Raw genomic sequence first — 20,350 nt, 5'->3', positions numbered from 1 at the left:
AAAAGACAGAAAGAACGAGAAAAGGAGAGCAGCTAACAAAGAATTTTTAAAATGTGTTAACATTGCATAGATTACATCACCTCATCTTAAACAGAAAAATTGTATGTTGTCACTCCAAAGGCAACAGAACATAACTACTTCTATGCATAAAATGTAACAGTTGATTCTGCCAATTAAATGCAAGCTTCTTTTCATATTGTTATCTAGGTTAATTTCCCCTCTAGATTTTGTTAATAATTTTGTTGCTTGTGTATAAGCTTCCATTTGCAGTTCTGTGCACACACCTCAATCCTGAGTCTTTAGCATCTCCTGCTATCCAGTCCTCAGTAGAGGACTTGCTTGTTTTACGATGCGGACAATGGTACTAGTCTGAAACTCCTAAACACATTTTCACTTGTAGGTTCAAACATGAATCAGACAATTTTTCCAAAGGTAAATGCCACTGACCTAATTAGTAGCACCACCTGGTTCAAAAATAGTGAAGTGATTCATAAAAATAGCCTGAAATGTTCACTGGTACATCTGTTTCTAGCTCGAATGCAAATGTTGCCATTTTTCATTCTCAGCAAAGCACTAACTTGGTCTCACATTTTTCAGGTTTACACACTGCCTGTTTCACTTAAAAATACTAAAGTGCAATAAAATTGTATCCATATTACAAAATTCCTGAAGCTAGCTGGATGATAATACTTAAAATATAGTGTTGCCCCGACAAGTTATTCAGAGGAAAAAGCCATGCTACAGACAGCTCGCTATTATAGTGCAAGGTAAGAAACACGTTAAGATAAAGCAAAAGATTAGGTTAGTTCCTCTATTTCCTATGGTGCATGGATGATTGTTGTTGAAGCTGCATATGCAAAGGACACAAGGAGGAAAAAAAGTGTTAATTCTCTTTGACAGAGCATGCTCCTGTTCACATGCATACCACAAGGATTAAGACACAACTCTCCCTCTCTTTTCTTCTTAGCAGAAAATAGGTATTGAAGCTGTCACAGAAGTGAGAAGAATCTCTCCTTTGCCAGAGTACAGCAAGTCCAGCATTCTTTTCCAGTCTGAAGTATAGCAGGCTTTTAAAGCCCTCTTCCTCTCCAGTTTGCTTTTAGTTAATTCTTATCATTCAGTTTCTTTCCTGCACCTTATGCAATGAGACTAATTCAATATTAGTTCTCTTTCAAAGGATGGCTTTCCCTTCCCCACCTGCAAAAATTCTGCCAATACTGTCTTGCTGTACTGCTTTGATTTAACAGTGTTCTTTGCTACATCCTCGGGAGAACACTGCAGTCTGCAATGCTGGTTTTTATGAACAAACATACAGTTTCAGAGCAATGTAGCAAAATATTATGTAAAAAAAAATCCATTTTGCATTATTTGGCAAAAATAAAAGTTAAATTTAAGTTTAAAGAAAGTGCTACTCTACCCTAAACTTCTACCAAACACATACAAAATCCACAGCATAAGAAGTAATGAGATAACGTTGGAAGGATACATTAAACCACACAAAGGCACAGTTTCCATTCTTACTACTCAGAGCAGCGATAAAGGAGGGCAACTATTCTGCTAGCCAGTCTTGAAAATACTACTGAACTAGGACAATTGTTTTGATTGGCACCTAAAATATCATTAGGCTTTTTCCTATCATCTTAAAGGTGGAACATACTGTGTGCTAAGGCTGAAGTTATTATAACAATTTTATAAAACTGCAACAGGGGTAGTTATCTGTCAGTAACGAACTCTTTTTTTCTGTAAAGATAAGTATTATTTAATGATCTACACTCCCGGAGAAAGAAGACAGGTGTCTATTACAATACAAGATGAAAATTAAATATTACCAAAAAAAATATTGGCATAAAAATACTTCAGTTAAAAAGTGTATCAGTCACCTATGATACTTCCTATAGAGCTACTGTGTTATCAAGGTATGTAAATACAATTTCAAAATTCAAGAACCGTGAACCAATTCTGAATTATGGTATCTGTCACCACTGGAAATTTCATTCTTCTGATCAATCTGACTGATTCTTAGCCTTGAGGACTCAAAGACCTTCTTTTGTTCTGAGGAGAAAGATTCAGGAGAAAAACCCTTTCTTTTTGGAGAACTCTGGAATCCATTATTGCCCATAAAAAGGGTGGGCCCCCCCCATTCTAAAAGGATTTGTCTGTGTTAGGGCATAGTTCAATCTCAACCCTTCTTGTATAAAGATGGTCTTGGTTCAGCATGTGGGAGGCACAGATCCTTAAGACTTCATAGTCAGTGTCTCAGGGTTTGTCTACATCAGAAAGTTGCAGCGCTGGTGAGGGAGTTACAGCGCTGCAACTTAGGAGGTGTACACATCTGCAGGGCACCACCAGCGCTGCAACTCCCTGTTTGCAGCGCTGGCCGTACTCCCGTTTTGTCTCGGGTGTAGAGGATCCAGCGCTGGTGATCCAGCGCTGGTAATCAAGTATAGTCACTTACCAGCGCTTTTCTTGACCTCCGTGGAATAAGCAGGTATCCCAGCATACCTGAGGAAGCCTCTGGTAATCAAGCTGGTCTCCTTCCCCGGCTTGCTCTCGCGTTCCCCGAACCCCGAGCAAGCAGGTCTCCTTCCCTGAGGTTTGCTGGGTGGTTCCGGGAAGGCGAGAGCAAACCGGGGAAGGAAACCAGCTTCGCCGCGGTTTGCTCTCGCGTTCCGCGAACCACCCTGCAAACCGCAGGGAAGGAGACCTGCTTGCTCGGGGGTTCGGCGAACGCGAGAGCAAACCGGGGAAGGAGACCAGCTTCGCCGCGGTTTGCTCTCGCGTTCCGCGAACCACCCTGCAAACCGCAGGGAAGGAGACCTGCTTGTTCGGGGAACGCGAGAGCAAACCGCGGCGAAGCTGGTCTCCTTCCCCGGTTTGCTCTCGCGTTCCGCGAACCACCCTGCAAACCGCAGGGAAGGAGACCTGCTTGTTCGGGGAACGCGAGAGCAAACCGCGGCGAAGCTGGTCTCCTTCCCCGGTTTGCTCTCGCGTTCGCCGAACCCCCGAGCAAGCAGGTCTCCTTCCCTGCGGTTTGCAGGGTGGTTCGCGGAACGCGAGAGCAAACCGCGGCGAAGCTGGTTTCCTTCCCCGGTTTGCTCTCGCCTTCCCCAAAACCCCTTGAAGCCGCCCAACAGCGCTGCAGTGTGGCCACATCTAACACCACTTGCAACGCTGGTTGCTGTAAGTGTGGCCACTCTGCAGCGCTGGCCCTATACAGCTGTACTAATACAGCTGTAACAACCAGCGCTGCAAAATTTTAGATGTAGACATGGCCTCAGTTGTCCTGAATGCTGTTTCTTCTTTAAAGAAGAGAACTGAAGGCTCAGGCACTCAAAACTAATCAGAGGAGTATGGGTCAAAAGACTTCCTTTTAGATCAGGAGTGGGCAAACTTTTTGGCCTGAGGGCCACATCTCGATATGGAAATTGTATGGCAGGCCATGAAAGCTCACAAAATGGGGCTGGGATGCGGGAGGGGGTGATGGCTCCAGCTGGGGGTGTGGGCTCTGGAGTGGGGCCAGAAATGAGGACTTTAGAGTGCGAGAGGGGACGCCTGGCGGGGGGGGAGGGGGAGGGGAGCCCCCATCTGGGAGTGAGGGCGCTGGGGTGGGGCTGGAGATGAGGGGTTGGGGGTGCATGATGGTGCTCCGGGCTGGGACTGAGGGGTTCAGAGAGTGGAAGGGGGATGAATGCTGGGGCAGGGGGTTAGGGTGCAGGAGAGGGTCAGAGGTGCAGGCTCCGGGCAGCGCTTACCTCAAGCAGCTCTGAGAAGCAAAAGTATGTGCCCCCCTGGCCAATGGGAGCTGCAGGGGCGGCGCTTGGGGCAGGGTCAGAGTGCAGAGCCCCTTGGCTGCCCTACGTGTAGGAGCCGGGGGGGTGGGGTGGGGGGGGACATGCCACTGCTTCTCAAAGCCATGCAGAGTAGGGCAATCCCTGACCCTGCTCCCTGGCTGGAGCTCGAGGGCCAGATTAAAACATCTGAAGGGCCGGATGCAGCCCCTGGGCCATAGTTTGCTCACCCCTGTTTTTAGACCCAAAGTGGGTAAAGACTGTGAAATCAGACTGACCTTCTGTCATGTTTTTTCCTATTATATAGGCCCCATTACTATCTGAGCTTTCATTACCATAGTTACTGAGAATCTAACATTGGGAGGATTTATGCCCTTCCGCAGGCATTTTCAAGTATCCAATATGCTAATGAGTCATAGATATCTTGTCATTACAAGATGTGGAACATTTGATTCATGACCTTTTCTTTGGACCCATCATCCTGGGATACTAGAGACAAAGAGAAAAAACAGCAGAAAATCTGCATAATATGGACTAAATTATAATTACCTTAACTAGTAACAAGTTTAAAGCTATTTACAGCAATTATTTTAAGTCTATTAATAGTGGTGACCCATAGTTAAAGGTCAAAAAATAAAAGTTGAAGGCAGTTGGGGCCACATTTTTTATTTGGTAACTTTGAGGTAGTAGCTTAATATCCAAGATTAGTGGACACATGGAATCATAATAGTTAACTTATTTTAGATGTATGTGGGACTTTTAAAGCAGAACAAGAAACTCCCATATTGAATTGCTTCTGCAGATTTTCAGTGAAGAATTCCATACTTGTATTTTACAAATATCTCATCTGTTCAGATCAGCTTGAGTTTGTCTACAAGCTCTGACGAAATTATCTTTTACGTGCCCTTCAAGTCGCAGTCTTTGATGGCCTAAACATTTCTGATTTGAAAATGTGATACTTAACCAATGAAATAAGAAAAGGAACTAGTGGTTCTGCAATAAGTATTTATATCCTTTGACATATATACTATACAGGCATTACACAAAGGGCATGCCTCAAGGAAAAATTTTATTAACCATGAAGCAATTAATTTTCTCCTTCATTACCTTGTACACCAGGAATGTAGAGCCATAGCTAATACCGATCTTTAGGGAATAAGGGTTAATTCACTGTGAAATTTATACCATCCAAAATTCCCTGAAGGAAGATCTGGATCCGATAGAATCTCTTTATTCATTGTACCGCATCTAGTGCCCTCCAATTAGGTTGTATCTCCTTTAAGCAAGCGTTCTGTAAAAGCCATTTATAAACTAAACTAAACTGAATTTAAATACCCCCACCTTTTAGACTGTATTCTGCTTTCCAGTAAGTGCCTGTGGCTCACATGTTCTCAATTTTTCTCAGTGTATGGACCACATATTAACAGCAGATTATCTCATGGAATGCCTGCTGTTTCCTTCATGATCATTCAGACCATCTCCCCTTCCCATTCATGGTCAAACACCACCTCATGCCACCTACAGCAATTGCTTAAGTGAAAAGTAATTTATCTTTAGATGACTTTCAATGCAATTTAGCAGTTAAAAACAAGGAGAGCCAGGCCCATATGATCAGCTAGCCAGTGATCTGCAAATCAGAATCTGAAGTCAACTAGTCTGCCAGGAGATTTCTGTTAGAATGCAGGGCAAAGATTTACTGTAACAGAGCATTATTACATAAATTTCCCCTTTAAAAAGTGAAAGGGATAAAGTGAGATGCCCAGAGGACACAGGCATTGTATCTTAGTAGTCTTAAAGATCTATCTGAACTGAACTGCAGGGGACACTTTCCCAAGTTGTACTCGATTGAACTCAACTCCATTTCAACTCCTCATATAAATTAATGGCATGGTCATTTAAACTTAAGTGCTGCTGTAGTAAAAGGGAGCAGCCTTGACAGTGTCATCTATTGCTAATAAAGCAAAGCATTTACTTATTTTCTGCTACTAGTTTTATTAAAATAGACAAAACTAATTACTTTTCATCCATTCGGCTACGCATTTTCTTGAGCTTCTGCATGATGCTACTAGTCTCACTACTGGAGATGGAGATTGAGGAAGGGCTACGGGTCTCTACATCAGTTGGAAGTGGGCTGGAAGCGCTGCTCTGCTTTATATCATCCTCACTGCGAACCTCCTACAACAAAAGCAGAACAAAATTAAGAAAAGTATCATGGGCTTGGAGTGAAGAGTGAAAAAATAACTTTTTGAATATTGATCCGCTTTCCTCCTTTCTCCAGCTTAAAACACAAAATTTGGCCCTGTAAACAATAGTTATTACCACACCGCTTTAGTCAGGTTAATCCTTGGATCCAAGCAGTCTATCTAGAGTTTATCCTGAGGTTACTAAAACTCAAACACAATGCAACTTTAAGCAATCAAGAAAATAAATCCATAAGAAACCTCTACTGAGAAAACTACTGAGCCAAAAAGAAGACGGGTAATTCTTTTTATTTAACCTTTTCAAGTTTCTTTTTTATTTTATCAATTTATCCCATATTTATCTCCCACTCAACACCAATCCGACAATACTTTAGAAAATTGAGGCACTAGTTCCTATTGCAGACGCTTGGTAGCTTATTTCATATACTAACAATTTTTAAAATTCAGCATAAATCCCTTCAGTACTCTGCTGCTCTGTAACTTAAGGTCTCCACTGATAGTTTCTTAAATACTGAGTAATCCTTTCCATATTACTAGAATAAAGCCTCATCTGAGATTTTGTAAAGAGTTTAGCATCGGTAAGGTGACCTCTCCTATTTTTCTACCTAGAGAAAGAAACATGCAAGATTAAAGGTCAAGACCTCAAACCATACTATCTACACATTTCAAAGTATTGCGCTTCCACCCCTCTCTCATGTCTTTTTCTCAGTCTTGTTCTCTTCCTCCCTTTGTGGGTAGGATATATTCTACAGAATCTCAATTCTACATTTTACCTTCCTCTGTCTCTAAAAAGGACTTACTTAACAAGTTAACTACATGGGTTTCTTTCTTTCCTAGATGACTATGCCTTCCTTTTGCTTTCTTTTACTCACAGTGAATGCACTCTTTGCATGGTCTGGAAAGTCCACGAATCCTGCTGCTGCGATAATCAACAAACCTGTACCGTAACAAGCACGTTCACTTTCCAAAGAGGTCTTTCATTCAGGAAGCACAGCATCTAGTATTGCCCATGATACAGAGGCTTCCTGACATTTTAGGTCCCTAATCTCTTATACCCTGTGCAACTGGAAGACTGAATTAAATCGTCTAAAATCAACAGAAAGCTTTAGTCTCTCCAGATTAAACTAGAAACGTATAGTGAGGAAAACTGGTTTTATTAGTCACGATTTTCAAAAGTGACTTTGGGTACCTCAATTTTTCAGGGCCTAACTTGAGACTCCATAAAACAGCCTGATTTTCAAAAGGCAAAAATCCAGCATTTTCTGAAAATCAGACCCTTTTAAAGTATCTCAAGCTGGTATCCATAAATCAAGATACCCAAAATCACTAGTAACTTTTGAAAATCTTAACAATTAACATAATTTCCGATCCAGGTCAAAAAATAAACATCTTTTGAAAGTCATTGCCATATGGCTGTTTTTTCCTTCCACAATAAAGTAAACAGATCAGACAGACAAAACTGCTCATAAACCCAAGGGATGAGGAAAGATTTAGGAGGAGGAGAAGCAAATCTGTAGGCTATATATTCAACATGATAACTTTCCATTGCTATAACACTGAAGTCAATTACCATTTGTATGGGTAAGATACAGCTTCTGTAATGTTACTTACCAGCTTATTTTCCCCCGCAGACTTCAGTTTTTCCTGCAGTTTTATGGTAGTCTGGCGGATTCGTTCTATCTCCTCCTGCTGCTTAAGTATCAGTTGTCTCTCCTTCCGAGCTGCCTTACTGGCCTCTTGCAAACGCTTTATTTCCGCCTTTAAAGGTAGGAAAGATGCAGCAAAAGAACTGTAGAGCCAGTTGCCTGGAATGCATGCTGAGGCTGCCGTAAGGTCTGTGCCGTATAATTAGTCACAGCATTACGTTATTTTGATAATTTTGTTCAGCTACTCTAAGAGCAAGGACAGCTGATCAATTACTATATCACCACTAATAACTGTGTCCTGGTGTAAAGGGCTCAACTTATTAATGCTAGATGCTATTATAATACAAATAAATAAAAATAATAATGAGAACCACAATAAGCTTAGGATCCAAGGACCTGGTTCAGTGGTTCTTGTTCAATTCTTAAGAATCGATACAATGTCAGAGCTGTCCAGCGACTGACTATACAATGGATTCAACTGGATTTTTTTTTTTTAATAGGGCAGCATTTACCTTCTCCTGCTGCAGCCTCAATAGCAGACCACGCTGTCTCTTTCGGATAGGTGGCATCTTGTCATCCTCTCCTTTGTCTCGTAAATGTCTGCAAAGAGATTGGGAAAAGGAAGAAATAGCCTTGATTTCTCTTGCTTCCAAATACAGCAATACTTTTCTACTCTGCAATCTTACATCTCCAAAACAGAGTAGTACCATTTTGCATGTCAAAACTCCATCAGGAATATTATCTTCAGTGAACTATCCTGTGTTCTTTAGGGTCTAAACAGAATCAGTTTTGCTATTTTTAGTTTGGCTCTATTTGAGATACAATTCTGTAGCAAAGGCATAAAAAGTTAAGAGAGAGTCAATGTAGGTGATGCCAGACATTGTGTCTCATGCCCAGGACAGATATTCACAGCACAGTCATTTGAAAGACAGTGAGTGAAAAAAATGCTTCAGGTCACTCTCTAATAGTTCCCTGCCTGACACATGAAATCCTAGAGTAAAGGAAAGAGTTATGGTTGTTTACTGCAATGCAGGGCCTTTGCTGGTCGGTGGTATGGGAATTATAGAAAGGGGGTCATTTTTACATTTTTTACATTTTTTATATGCATACGGTGATTTTAGATGAATAGTTTACAAAGAACATTTAATCGATTTTAAAAAACAGAACATAAAGAAGCCATAAAAAAACTACCCAGGTAGAAGCACAAGTGCAGGAATCATCAGTGAGACTACATATTCAGAGTTCTCTTACTTTTTCTGGTGTTCCAGCCAGGCTAACTCAGCCTTGGTTTTCTCTTTCAGTGCCTTTTCACGGAGCCGAAGCAGTGAAGACTGATGAGCTGCTCGCATTTCCTCTTCCTTCATATACTGCCGTACCATCTCCATGGTGAATTTAGAGAAACTATCCTGCCCCCCTGAGAATGGCATACTTAGCTCCTGGGGAAGCAAGAGAAATTCCAGTTAATCCCCACAAAAAGGACCTCAAGTAATATTTCATCAGACCCAAATTATCTAAGTGAAAGAGGTTGAGGGCCAGCATTCTGCATATACAATACCAGTACCCAACTACATGTTGAGATTGAAACTCATACCAGGGGATATTTGAAGAGATGGTATGAAACAGAAGAGGGAGGGGCAAGTTAAGATCCCCAGTTGGTGGTGGTGTGGTTTGTTTGTTTTTTTTTAATTTTACAAGGACATTGAGCTACCTTACTGTTAGACAATTATGCTGCATTTAAAGTACAGGCTGAGAATTACATACCACACACTGAGAAAGAGTTTTCCTTATAAATTTTTGCTCAGTCTTAACTTTCCAACATCTTACATTAATGTAAGATTAATTTCCCCAAGTTGTTAGTCTGTTCTTTACATCCACTTGAAAATGTCCTTTTCACCTGAAAAACTCTTAGTGCTCTTCCTGGTCTAGGGACATTTGGGTTTTTTTTTTTAAATTTTGATGCCATTTTTAGTTCCTTTTCTTTTCTCCATTGTGGCTGACAAGGCCACAAAGCAACAGAGAAGCAGAAGAATGTACCCCAAACACAACAGCAGAGAATAAATTTAAATGCTTCAAACACAGGGTAGATTTTCTACTTACATGTTTCAGCTTTACCCTTTCCTAAAGCAGCAAAGAATCCTGTGGCACCTTATAGACTAACAGACGTTTTGGAGCATGAGTTTTCGTGGGTGAATACTCACTTCCTCAGATGCATGTAGTGGAAATTTCCAGGGGCAGGTATAGATATGCTAGCAAGCAAGCTAGAGATAACGAGGTCAGTTCAATCAGGGAGGATGAGGCCCTGTTCTAGCAGTTGAGGTGTGAAAACTAAGAGAGGAGAAACTGTCATCTTCCTTTCCTAAAGGTTTCTATATTTTGTTTTACAAAACTACCGTAGCCAATTGATAGTTGGATGACAGTTCCAAAAAGTCTGTTGATCTAATGGGGGAAGTGGCACAATAGGAGAGTGCTTTCCATGCCATATCCATGTCCACATATCCTCCCTGGTAAATCTTAACCCTGCCCAACTGTAGGTCAGCTGGGCTTGGAACATCCAAAGCCCAACAAACTGGGACCACGGTGAACCACTAGGAGTTGTCAGAAGGAAAGTCACCTCTGGACCAGAGTTGAAGTACCTTTAGCTACAAGTCTCTTAATTCTTCCTGCCTCCCACCCTGTCAATAATAGGGGCTGAACTGGTGGCAGTGGCAGGAAGAGGGCTACATGTGTGATAGAGTAGGTCTGAGTGGTATAGGTATTTGATGGATGTAGAGAAGAAGGAAAAGTGACAAATACATAGTTGGGGAAATGTGATTTCTAGATTTTCAGCAACTGCGTTCATGTGATTTGCTTAATTCTAAGTTAGAGGTTTTTGTTTGAAGGATAATAATGTGGGGAGACACTGGGATAGCTGTATAATTATTAGAGAAGTCTGTATTAAGTAGACATTCATATGTGTTTATTGAAATAGTTGAAAGATTACATAAAAATAAAATGGTAAAAACATTATTTAGGTTGCAATCAAACATTCAAACGTTTGGAAATGTCTGATTTATGGTTGCCTATGCAACCTTAATTCTGTCCCCCTGTGAGTTATGTCCCTCCTGTGCACTGAATGAGGCAGCAGTCCTGCGGAAAAAGTGTGATCATGTAATTAAAAAACATATAATGAGGCAGAATTAAAATTGCGCTGACAATCATAATTCTGGCATTTTGTAATTCTCAAGTGCCTGACTTGAAAGCTAAATAAGTTTTTATCAGAGTTTTATTATGTGATTTCCAAAAAGTTTTGTTTTTAAAAGGCAAAATGTTAAACAAGTTATATTATGTACAACTGAAATTCAGTGCAAAGGGAAAGCTTCATTCTCTACTAGCTTTACATTTGTCACAATGCGTATATACAATTATCCTTTGAGTGTTTTACAGTGTTTGACAAAAGATGGTTCATTTCAAAGTCACCAAGAGATTGAGTACCTAGGGAAGAAAAGACGGTTACTCACCTTTGTAACTGTTGTTCTTCGAGATGTGTTGCTCATATCCATTCCAGTTAGGTGTGCGCGCGCCGCGTGCACGCTCGTCGGAGACTTTTTACCCTAGCAACACTCGGTGGGCCAGCAGGTCGCCCCCTGGAGTGGCGCCGGCATGGCGCCTGATATATACCCCTGCTGGCCCGCCCGCTCCTCAGTTCCTTCTTGCCGGCTACTCCGACAGTGGGGAAGGAGGGCGGGTGTGGAATGGATATGAGCAACACATCTCAAAGAACAACAGTTACAAAGGTGAGTAACCGTCTTTTCTTCTTCGAGTGCTTGCTCATATCCATTCCAGTTAGGTGATTCCCAAGCCTTACCTAGGCGGTGGGGTCGGAGTGAGACGTTGCGGACAGCAAAACCGCTGCGCCAAAAGCGGCATCGTCTCTAGCTTGCTGTACCAGCGCATAGTGTGATGCGAAGGTGTGCACAGAAGACCATGTGGCCGCACGGCAGATTTCCTGTATGGGGACATGAGCCAAAAACGCGGTCGAGGAAGCCTGAGCCCTGGTAGAATGGGCGGTCAGGGGTCCCGTTGGCACACTGGCCAAGTCGTAACATGTCCTGATGCAGGACGTGACCCAGGATGCGATACGCTGGGAGGATATTGCCATGCCTCTCATGCGTTCTGCTACTGCCACAAACAATTGTGGTGAACGCCGGAAGGGTTTTGTTCTCTCAATGTAGAACGCGAGAGCTCTTCGGACGTCCAAGGAGTGGAGCTGTTGCTCTCTTCGGGATGAATGCGGCTTTGGGTAAAAGACTGGCAGGAAGACGTCTTGGTTAATATGGAAGGTGGAAACGACCTTAGGGAGGAACGCCGGGTGCGGTCGCAGCTGTACCTTGTCCTTATGGAACACCGTGTACGGAGGGTCCACGGTCAGAGCCCGAAGCTCCGAGACTCGCCGGGCCGATGTAATAGCGACTAGGAAGGCCACCTTCCAGGATAGGTACAGCAGCAAGCATGTGGCTAAGGGCTCGAAGGGGGGCGCCATGAGCCTGGTTAGAACCAGGTTCAGGTCCCAAGTAGGGGTAGGCCGTCTGACCTGGGGGTAGAGCCGCTCCAGGCCCTTGATAAATCTTGACACCATTGGGTGAGAAAAGACGGACTTGCCAGCCTCGCCTGGGTGGAAGGTGGATATAGCCGCGAGGTGGACGCGTAGAGAGGAGATCGCCAAGCCGTGCTGCTTGAGAGACCACACGTAGTCCAAGATGGTGGGGACTAGTACGGCGAGTGGATCGTGGTTGTGCTGACTGCACCAGCAGCAGAAGCGTTTCCATTTCGCTAGGTAGGTTGAACGCGTGGAAGGCTTCCTGCTGCCCAACAACACTTGTTGTACTGCATCGGAACAGCGCAACTCGGATTGGCTTAACCAGCCAGGAGCCATGCAGACAGATGGATGGACTGTAGATCCGGATGGCGCATCCTGCCGAAGTCCTGCGTGATCAGGTCCGGCCAAAGAGGTAGGGCAATCGGATTTGCCAGGGACAGATCGAGCAGCATGGTGTACCAAGGCTGCCGCGGCCATGCCGGAGAGATCAGGATGAGGCGGGCCTTGTCTCTCCGGACTTTGATCAGGACTCGATGGACGAGAGGGAAGGGTGGGAAGGTGTAGCAAAGGCGACCCGTCCACGGTATGAGAAACGCGTCCGACAGGGAGCCCGGGGAGCGACCCTGCAGAGAGCAGAACACCTGGCATTTCCTGTTCGATCTGGAGGCGAACAGGTCTATCTGGGGAAACCCCCACCTCTGGAATATGACATAGAGGACGTCCGGACGGATGGACCATTCGTGGGACAAGAAGGATCTGCTCAGGTGATCCGCCAGGGTGTTCCGCACTCCCGGGAGAAAGGAGGCCACTAGATGAATAGAGTGGGCTATGCAAAAGTCCCACAGACGTATTGCTTCCTGACACAGCGGGGAGGACCGGGTCCCGCTCTTCTTGTTGATGTAATACATGGCCGTTGTGTTGTCCGTGAATACCGCAACACAACGACCGTGCAAATGGCGTTGGAATGTCTGGCATGCTAGGCGAACGGCCCGTAGCTCCCGCACATTGATGTGAAGAGTCAACTCTCTCTGTGACCACAGGCCCTGTGTACGCAGGGTCCCCAGGTGCGCCCCCCAGCCCAGCGATGATGCGTCCGTTGTCAGGGACGCTGATGGCTGTGGGGCGTGAAACGGGAGGCCCGCACACACTTGGGAGGGCATTGTCCACCAGCCTAGGGAGCCTAGAACATTCGGTGGAATCATTACGATTGTGTCTATGGCATCCCTGCGTGGTTGATAGACCGACGCGAGCCAGGTCTGCAACGGGCGCATGAAGAGTCTTGCGTGTCTGGTGACGAAGGTGCATGCGGCCATGTGCCCCAGGAGAGCGAGGCACGTTCGAGCAGATGTGGTCGGGAAGGCCCGCAGGCTTGTGACCATGGACACTATGGCTTGGAATCGGTGCCGGGGGAGGCTGGCCGTCGCGAGGTTGGAGTCCAGCACTGCCCCTATGAATTCTATGCTCCGCGTAGGCACTAGAGTGGACTTGTCTGGATTGATGGTCAGGCCTAGGCTCGCAAACAGCTCCGTGATGATGGCGATGTGTCCGGTCACCTGCTCTTCCGACGTGCCTCGGATGAGCCAGTCGTCGAGGTAAGGGAAGACATGGATACGATGACGTCGCAGGGCAGCAGCGACGACCGCCATACATTTGGTGAACACCCGGGGGGCCGAGGAGAGCCCAAAGGGGAGGACCGTGAACTGGTAGTGGTCCTGATTCACCACAAAGCGGAGATACCGCCTGTGCGGGGGGAAGATCGCAATGTGGAAGTATGCATCCTTCATGTCGAGAGCGGCGTACCAATCTCCGGAATCCAGGGAAGGAATGATGGTTCCTAATGTTACCATGCGGAACTTGAACTTTTTGATGAATTTGTTCAGGCCTCGCAGGTCCAGGATGGGTCGTTGGCCCCCTTTTGATTTAGGGATTAAGAAGTACCGGGAATAAAACCCCTTGCCCCTTAGCTCCCTTGGCACTTCCTCTATAGCCCCAATGGACAGGAGCTTGTGAACCTCCTGGACAATAAGTTGCTCGTGAGAGGGGTCCCTGAAGAGGGACGAGGAGGGAGGATGGGAGGGGGGTGGAGAAACAAACTGAAGATGGTAACCAAACTGCACCGTGCTCAGGACCCAACGATCCGAAGTCAGCTGGGACCATGACGGTAGGAAGTGGCGGAGGCGGTTGAGGAAATGAAGTGGATCCAGAGAGGGGATTGGTAAGCTGCTCTCGGGCGCATCTTCAAAAGTTCAAAAGTTCAAAAGTGGTCCCTGCGGTGGCTTTCCGGACCCGGAAGTGTTACCCCTTTGAGGACCTGACTGTCGTCTGCGATTTGTCCGGCCTCGCCTCCGGCTGAAGTCTTGTCTGGGGCGAGGCGGGGGGGTAAGTGCGCTGATGGTAGGGGCGGAATGGCCTTCCCTGAGTCTGAGGCGTGTGCATTCCCAGAGAACGCATGATGACCCGGTTATCCTTTAGGCTCTGTAGCCTGGGATCCGTCTTTTCAGAGAAGAGGCCCTGCTGGTCGAATGGCAGGTCCTGGATCGTGTATTGCAGCTCCGGCGGTAGTCCGGAAGACTGCAGCCACGATATACGGCGCATGGGTACGCCCGACGCCAGAGTCCTCGCTGCTGAATCTGCGGCATCTAAGGACGCCTGTAGCGAGGTTCTGGCGACCCTCCTGCCCTCTTCCAGGAGAGATGAAAATTCCTGGCGTGAGTCCTGAGGAAGCAGCTCTGCAAATTTGCCGACACCCTCCCAGGTGTTGTGGCTGTAACGGCTCAGGAGGGCCTGCTGGTTCGCCACACGGAGCTGAAGGCCTCCAGCAGAATAAATTTTACGTCTCAGCAAGTCCATGCGTCTGGCTTCCCTGGATTTTGGAGCAGGAGCCTGTTGGCCGTGGCGTTCCCGGTCATTGACTGACTGTACCACCAAGGAGCAGGGAGCGGGGTGTACGTAGAGGTACTCATACCCCTTGGATGGTACCATATACTTCCTTTCCACGCCGCGGGCAGTGGGTGGAACGGAGGCCGGAGACTGCCAGATGGTGTCCGCCTTTGCCTGGATCGACTTAATGAAGGGGAGGGCTACCCTGGTTGGTGCCTCCGCCGAGAGGATACTTACTACCGGGTCCTCTACTTCCGGGACTTCCTCTACAGGAAGGTTTATGTTTTGGGCCACTCGCCTCAACAGGTCCTGATGTGCCCGGAGATCGATCGGCGGGGGCCCTGATGAAGACGTGCCAGCTACCGCCTCATCCGGGGACGAGGACGAAGACACCCCAGGGAGAAGCGGTTCTTGCACTGAAGCCTCGTCCAGAGGGGCCTCCGTTTCCCGGGAATCCTGCTGCCCCATGGTATCCGTGGGGTCTTCCTCCGTACCTGAGGGGGGGGCCGACTGATTGTGGCCTCTGGTGCATGACGCTCCGGTGGGTTGGAGCGAGCTTGTCCCGAAGGTTCGCCCTGGGCTTGGTGGTATGCCCAGGGCGTCCAAAAGGACCATTGAGGTGGACCCTGGTCCGTGCGGGCGTGCACATCTGAACCCTCGTAAGAGGCGCTGTACATATGGGACGAAGCGGACGAGTGCCTCGAAGGCCAGGGAGGAGCCGCCGATGACTGTGGCAGGCCTCTGCGCATCCCGACGTCGCTGCGTGGTGTTGGTGAACGGTACCGGGAGTCATGGCGGTACCGTGATCTAGACCGGGACCTGCTACCGGCTCGGTGACGGGAGGTCGACCGGTGCCAGCCACTGCCGTGCCAGGATCGGCTGCGGTATGAACGTCAGTGCCGCGATCTAGACCAGTGCCGAGAGTAGTACGACGGCGACCGGGATCTCGAACGGTGCCGCGAGTACGACCGGTGCAGCAGGTAGCGGTCCCGGGACTGCGAGCGGTGTCTAGATCTCGAGCGGCAACGCTGTGAGTGGTCCCTCGATTTAGATCGGGACCGCTGCTCGGTAGTGCCTGGCGAATGCGGCCGTACCATGGCGGGCTTGCCCAGCGATTGTATAACCCGCACCGGCGGTGCCGGGGGTTGGGGCAGCTCGGGCTCTGTCAATGCGATGATGTCGCGTGCCGCTGAGAAGGTCTCCAGCGTGGAGGGCGCGACGAGCTCGACCCCTGTCCTCATCGGGGAGCTGAATGGCACCGGACTCAACGGTCTCTGAGGGGCCGGAGTCGACGGTGCAGCGACGCTCGGTGCCGCGGCAGATGACGGTGCCAGGCGGTCAGATTTTGAGGCATGCTCTGACTGTGGTGCAGTTGCAGGCACTGCAGGAGCCCTGTGCTTTTTGCTCCTCGGGGAGAGGGAGCGGTGCCGGCTAGGGTGCCGGGCCGGTGCCGAGAGGGAAGTTGGAGCCCTCGCCGGCGCCGGGCGGTCTGGAGCGGAGGCGACACTTGGTCCCGGTGCCGGAGTCGGTGCCGACGGTGGGGGAGTCAGCGCTGCCTCCATCAGGATCTGCTTCAGGCGACTGTCCCGCTCCTTCTTAGTTCGGGGCTTGAACGCCTTGCAGATCCGACACTTGTCCACAAGGTGGGACTCGCCTAGGCACCTCAGACAGGAGTCGTGCGGGTCTCCTGTTGGCATCGGCCGATGACAGGCCGCACAAGGCTTAAAGCCGGGTGAACCGGGCATGGGCCCCAGCACTGCGGGGAGGAAAAAGGGGCGAACCCCCGATCCTCAGTATAATTATTTACAACTATACTTATTTAACTTTATAACTACAACTAACACTATAATAACTAAACTATATACACTAGACTACAGAAGAGTGAAACGCTAGGGAGGTGGAGAACGGCTAGGCGTGCTCCACAGTTCCAACGACCGACACGGGCGGTAAGAAGGAACTGAGGAGCGGGCGGACCAGCAGGGGTATATATAAGGCGCCATGCCGGCGCCACTCCAGGGGGCGACCTGCTGGCCCACCGAGTGTTGCTAGGGTAAAAAAAGTCTCCGACGAGCGTGCACGCGGCACGCGCACACCTAACTGGAATGGATATGAGCAAGCACTCGAAGAAGAACCTCAATTGTATTTATTCTCCGTAACTACAGTTGCATGGTATTTGAGACCTACCTTGACAGATGACAGGGCTGTCTTTTCTGGGGAGACTTCCTCATCAGAATCATCCCGATGACCTCGTTTCTTCTCCATGTTAATCCTGCGATGGCTCTCAGAAGGTAGCAAAGACCGGAAAGACTTTTCCTCTATCTCATCTTCTGTCATGGACTCATCAAATTTCAGGGAATACTCTGTTGCAATGGAAACTGAGTCTGAGGGAGGAATCAGAAAAAAAGAGTTTATTCTCCAGTGAGAGTCTTCATTATGCACACATGGGCTTTGAAGTGGATCTAGCCTCAGCAAAGATATAAAGTGTTGTGTGGAAACTCAGACTGAACAATTCAGCCAAATAATGGGCAAAAATGTTATATCACAGAATGAATGCTAATACTGTGAAAAATGTATAAGCCAAAATAAAAATACTAGTCTGAACTACAGTTAATATCCTGCAGAGAAAGCCTATTAGAAAAAATGTGTGCTCATCCCTTGGAGATTATAATGAAGTAGAATATCAGACATTTTTAATTAATAGTATTATTTAGCTAATGAAGGCTTCATACAGAAGATATCCAGTGCCACTTCACAGTCTGAATTTTTTTTTTGAATAACTATACAAATGCATTTTTATGATAGCTGAAACATCTGGCCTTCAGCATATATTCTGATATAACAGTAAATGAACATCTGGCAACAGTAAAATTACCAGAAAATAAAATAGCCTATGAAATCAATTGCCCCCTAAATACAGAACAGTTTAAATGATTCCTTCCCACGGTGTCATCCTCTGTTATCTCTTCACAGACTACCATATAGTCCAGAGGCTCATTTTTTCTTCACTTGCATTCCCCCTCCACTTGTCTCAAAGACTTTTAATTCCAAGGCACTATTCTCTAAGTTCACCAAGGATCAAGAATACGTCTAACCTTTCTCATCTGGTAGCGATGGAATACTATCGCTCCGCAAGGAATCATCCACACCAGTACGAGCCTGCTCTTCTATGGAGCTGCTTGTCTTTTCACGTTGGAGGGGCTTCTTCTCATTCTCCTTGGAAGAAGGAACTGAAGGACTCTCCTGCCGGCTGCTGCTGCTACTATTTAACAAGAACAAACACTTTTTACTTGTTTCTGCTTTTCTCCACCAGAACCAAGACATAGAAATGTCACACAGGTATTTGACAGTTCTGCTTGTTCACTCCTTCAACATTAAAAAAAAGAAAAATTGTATTCTTAACTTATCTCCTACTGAGTAAGAACCCTAGTTAAAAAAATACTTAGGTTAAACAAAAGCAGTTTGGCTTTTGCAAAATCCCAGGCCTAACTAAATTGGAAATCCACACTGAAAATTCTCACTTCTGGTCTAAGATAGAAAGGAACAGCCAGGGAAACAAACAAGCCTGTAAGCGTGTACATCTTTTACCCCGCAATGGGTACTGACGATAAATCATGCCAATCATTCCCTTTTTCCAGGGTTCCCCAATGTCCTGGCCGGCGGTCAAGCATCTGCTGAAATGCTGCCGAATTTCTGCGGCATTTTGGCAGCGACATCTCTCGATGACACCGCTTGCCGCTGACAAGCGACATCATCGAGAAGCGTTGCCGATGAAATGCCGCAGAAATTCGGTGCCATTTTGGCGGATGCTCGACCGCTGCCACAGTACTTCGTCTGGCACCTGCCAGATGAAAAGGTTGGGGACCACTGCCTTTTTCTTTTACAAGTCTTTAAAGATTTATTGGGGGGGGGGGACGGTTGTTTTAGCTTTTTAAATTATTTATTATTATTATTATTATTATTAGGGAGGGGAAACAAACTGGCCAACAGACAGAAAACTAAAAGTTGGAATAAGTGGTCAATTTTCCTCTGGATAAAAAGTTATTGGTGAGGTGGTAAAATATGCAGAAGACACAAAATTATTTGGATATGCCAAGACCAGACACAACTATGAGGAACTTCAGAACTACCTAACCAAACTAGGAGAGAATGTACAATATAATGAAAGACTAAATTAAGTGTTGACAGATTCAAGATAATAAGTAATGGATGGAATAACACAAGGGTCTCACACACCTTACTGGGTTCTAAATTAACAAATAGCTCCCAGGAAGGAGACCTAGGCACCTATAAACAGCTCAATGAAGACTTCTGCTCAGTGCAGAGCAGCTGCCAAATAAAAACAGACCAAATGTCAGGGTATATGAAGAATCGAACACAGAATATGACATATATTGTAAAGCAATAATATAGACCAATGGTATGTCTTCACCAGGGATACCATTTACTGTTCCAGTTACCCCATATCAAAACATACATAACAGAATCAGAGAGGTTTCAGAGAAAGGCAACAAAAGATTGATTAGGGACATGGGAAAAAACTGCATACAAAGAGAAACTGAAAAGATTAGTACAGTTTACTTTACAAAGGACACAAATGGGAACATGGCAGAAAGGGGACAAGATAAAAAATATACAAAATAATTAATGGTATAGAGAAGGCAGAAGAAGAGTTTCTGTTCTTGTTCCATGAGACAGGAAGAATAAGTGGACATTTAATGAAACTGGACAGTGGCAAATTTAAAAACGGAAAAAAAATATCTTCACATCACACCATGAGACTGTGGAATATATTGCAACAAGTTTTCATCTGAGGCACAGAGTTTAGCAGGAAACACACAAAAAGATTAGATTAAGGATTATTTATATAAATAACACTAATATTCAGAGTTATAATAGTAAATATTAAAAAAAAACAACCCAAGTTTTGGAAGGTATAGAAATCTTCAAGCTTTGGGACATAAAACCAATCTCGAACTACTGGGAATTAAGAAGAAATTTTCATCGGGGGCAAGTTAAAATTCCAATACATACCACTTTTCCAGAGCATTCATTTGTATGTATTTTTACTTTACTACAATTTTGAAGTAGAAATAGATGGCATAATTTAATCTCTTTTCACCTCTGATCATGATTCTTGGATCTTGAGGATTCTGAGTAACTATCAAATAATGGGGAGTATGTCTGCTTTGAGTCAGCTGTCTTCTCTTTACTTTGTGAAGGGGTTCCAGATTCATTTTTCCTGTCAAAGGAAAATATTCT

The 20,350-nt window shown here is 45.9% G+C and overlaps 1 protein-coding gene across 8 annotated transcripts in view; it reads right to left on the bottom strand.

Moving 5' to 3' along the window:
* Positions 1 to 20,350, bottom strand: part of CEP350 (centrosomal protein 350) — a 177,832-nt gene that overhangs the window by 56,703 nt on the left and 100,779 nt on the right. For 7 of the 8 annotated variants that reach the window (XM_050962940.1, XM_050962943.1, XM_050962945.1 and 4 more), the window contains 7 exons: positions 20,211 to 20,330; positions 18,184 to 18,350; positions 17,276 to 17,472; positions 8,887 to 9,071; positions 8,148 to 8,235; positions 7,601 to 7,747; positions 5,806 to 5,963 (listed from right to left, as the gene is read on the bottom strand). In XM_050962940.1, coding sequence (XP_050818897.1) covers positions 5,806 to 5,963; positions 7,601 to 7,747; positions 8,148 to 8,235; positions 8,887 to 9,071; positions 17,276 to 17,472; positions 18,184 to 18,350; positions 20,211 to 20,330 — 1,062 coding nt within the window. The remainder of the gene's footprint in view (positions 1 to 5,805; positions 5,964 to 7,600; positions 7,748 to 8,147; positions 8,236 to 8,886; positions 9,072 to 17,275; positions 17,473 to 18,183; positions 18,351 to 20,210; positions 20,331 to 20,350) is intronic. The other variant, XM_050962942.1, reaches the window with a different exon arrangement.

The sequence above is a fragment of the Gopherus flavomarginatus genome, chromosome 7 (assembly GCF_025201925.1).
Source record: "Gopherus flavomarginatus isolate rGopFla2 chromosome 7, rGopFla2.mat.asm, whole genome shotgun sequence".
Lineage (NCBI taxonomy): Eukaryota > Metazoa > Chordata > Testudines > Testudinidae > Gopherus > Gopherus flavomarginatus.
This window is presented reverse-complemented; position numbering and strand designations above follow the sequence as displayed.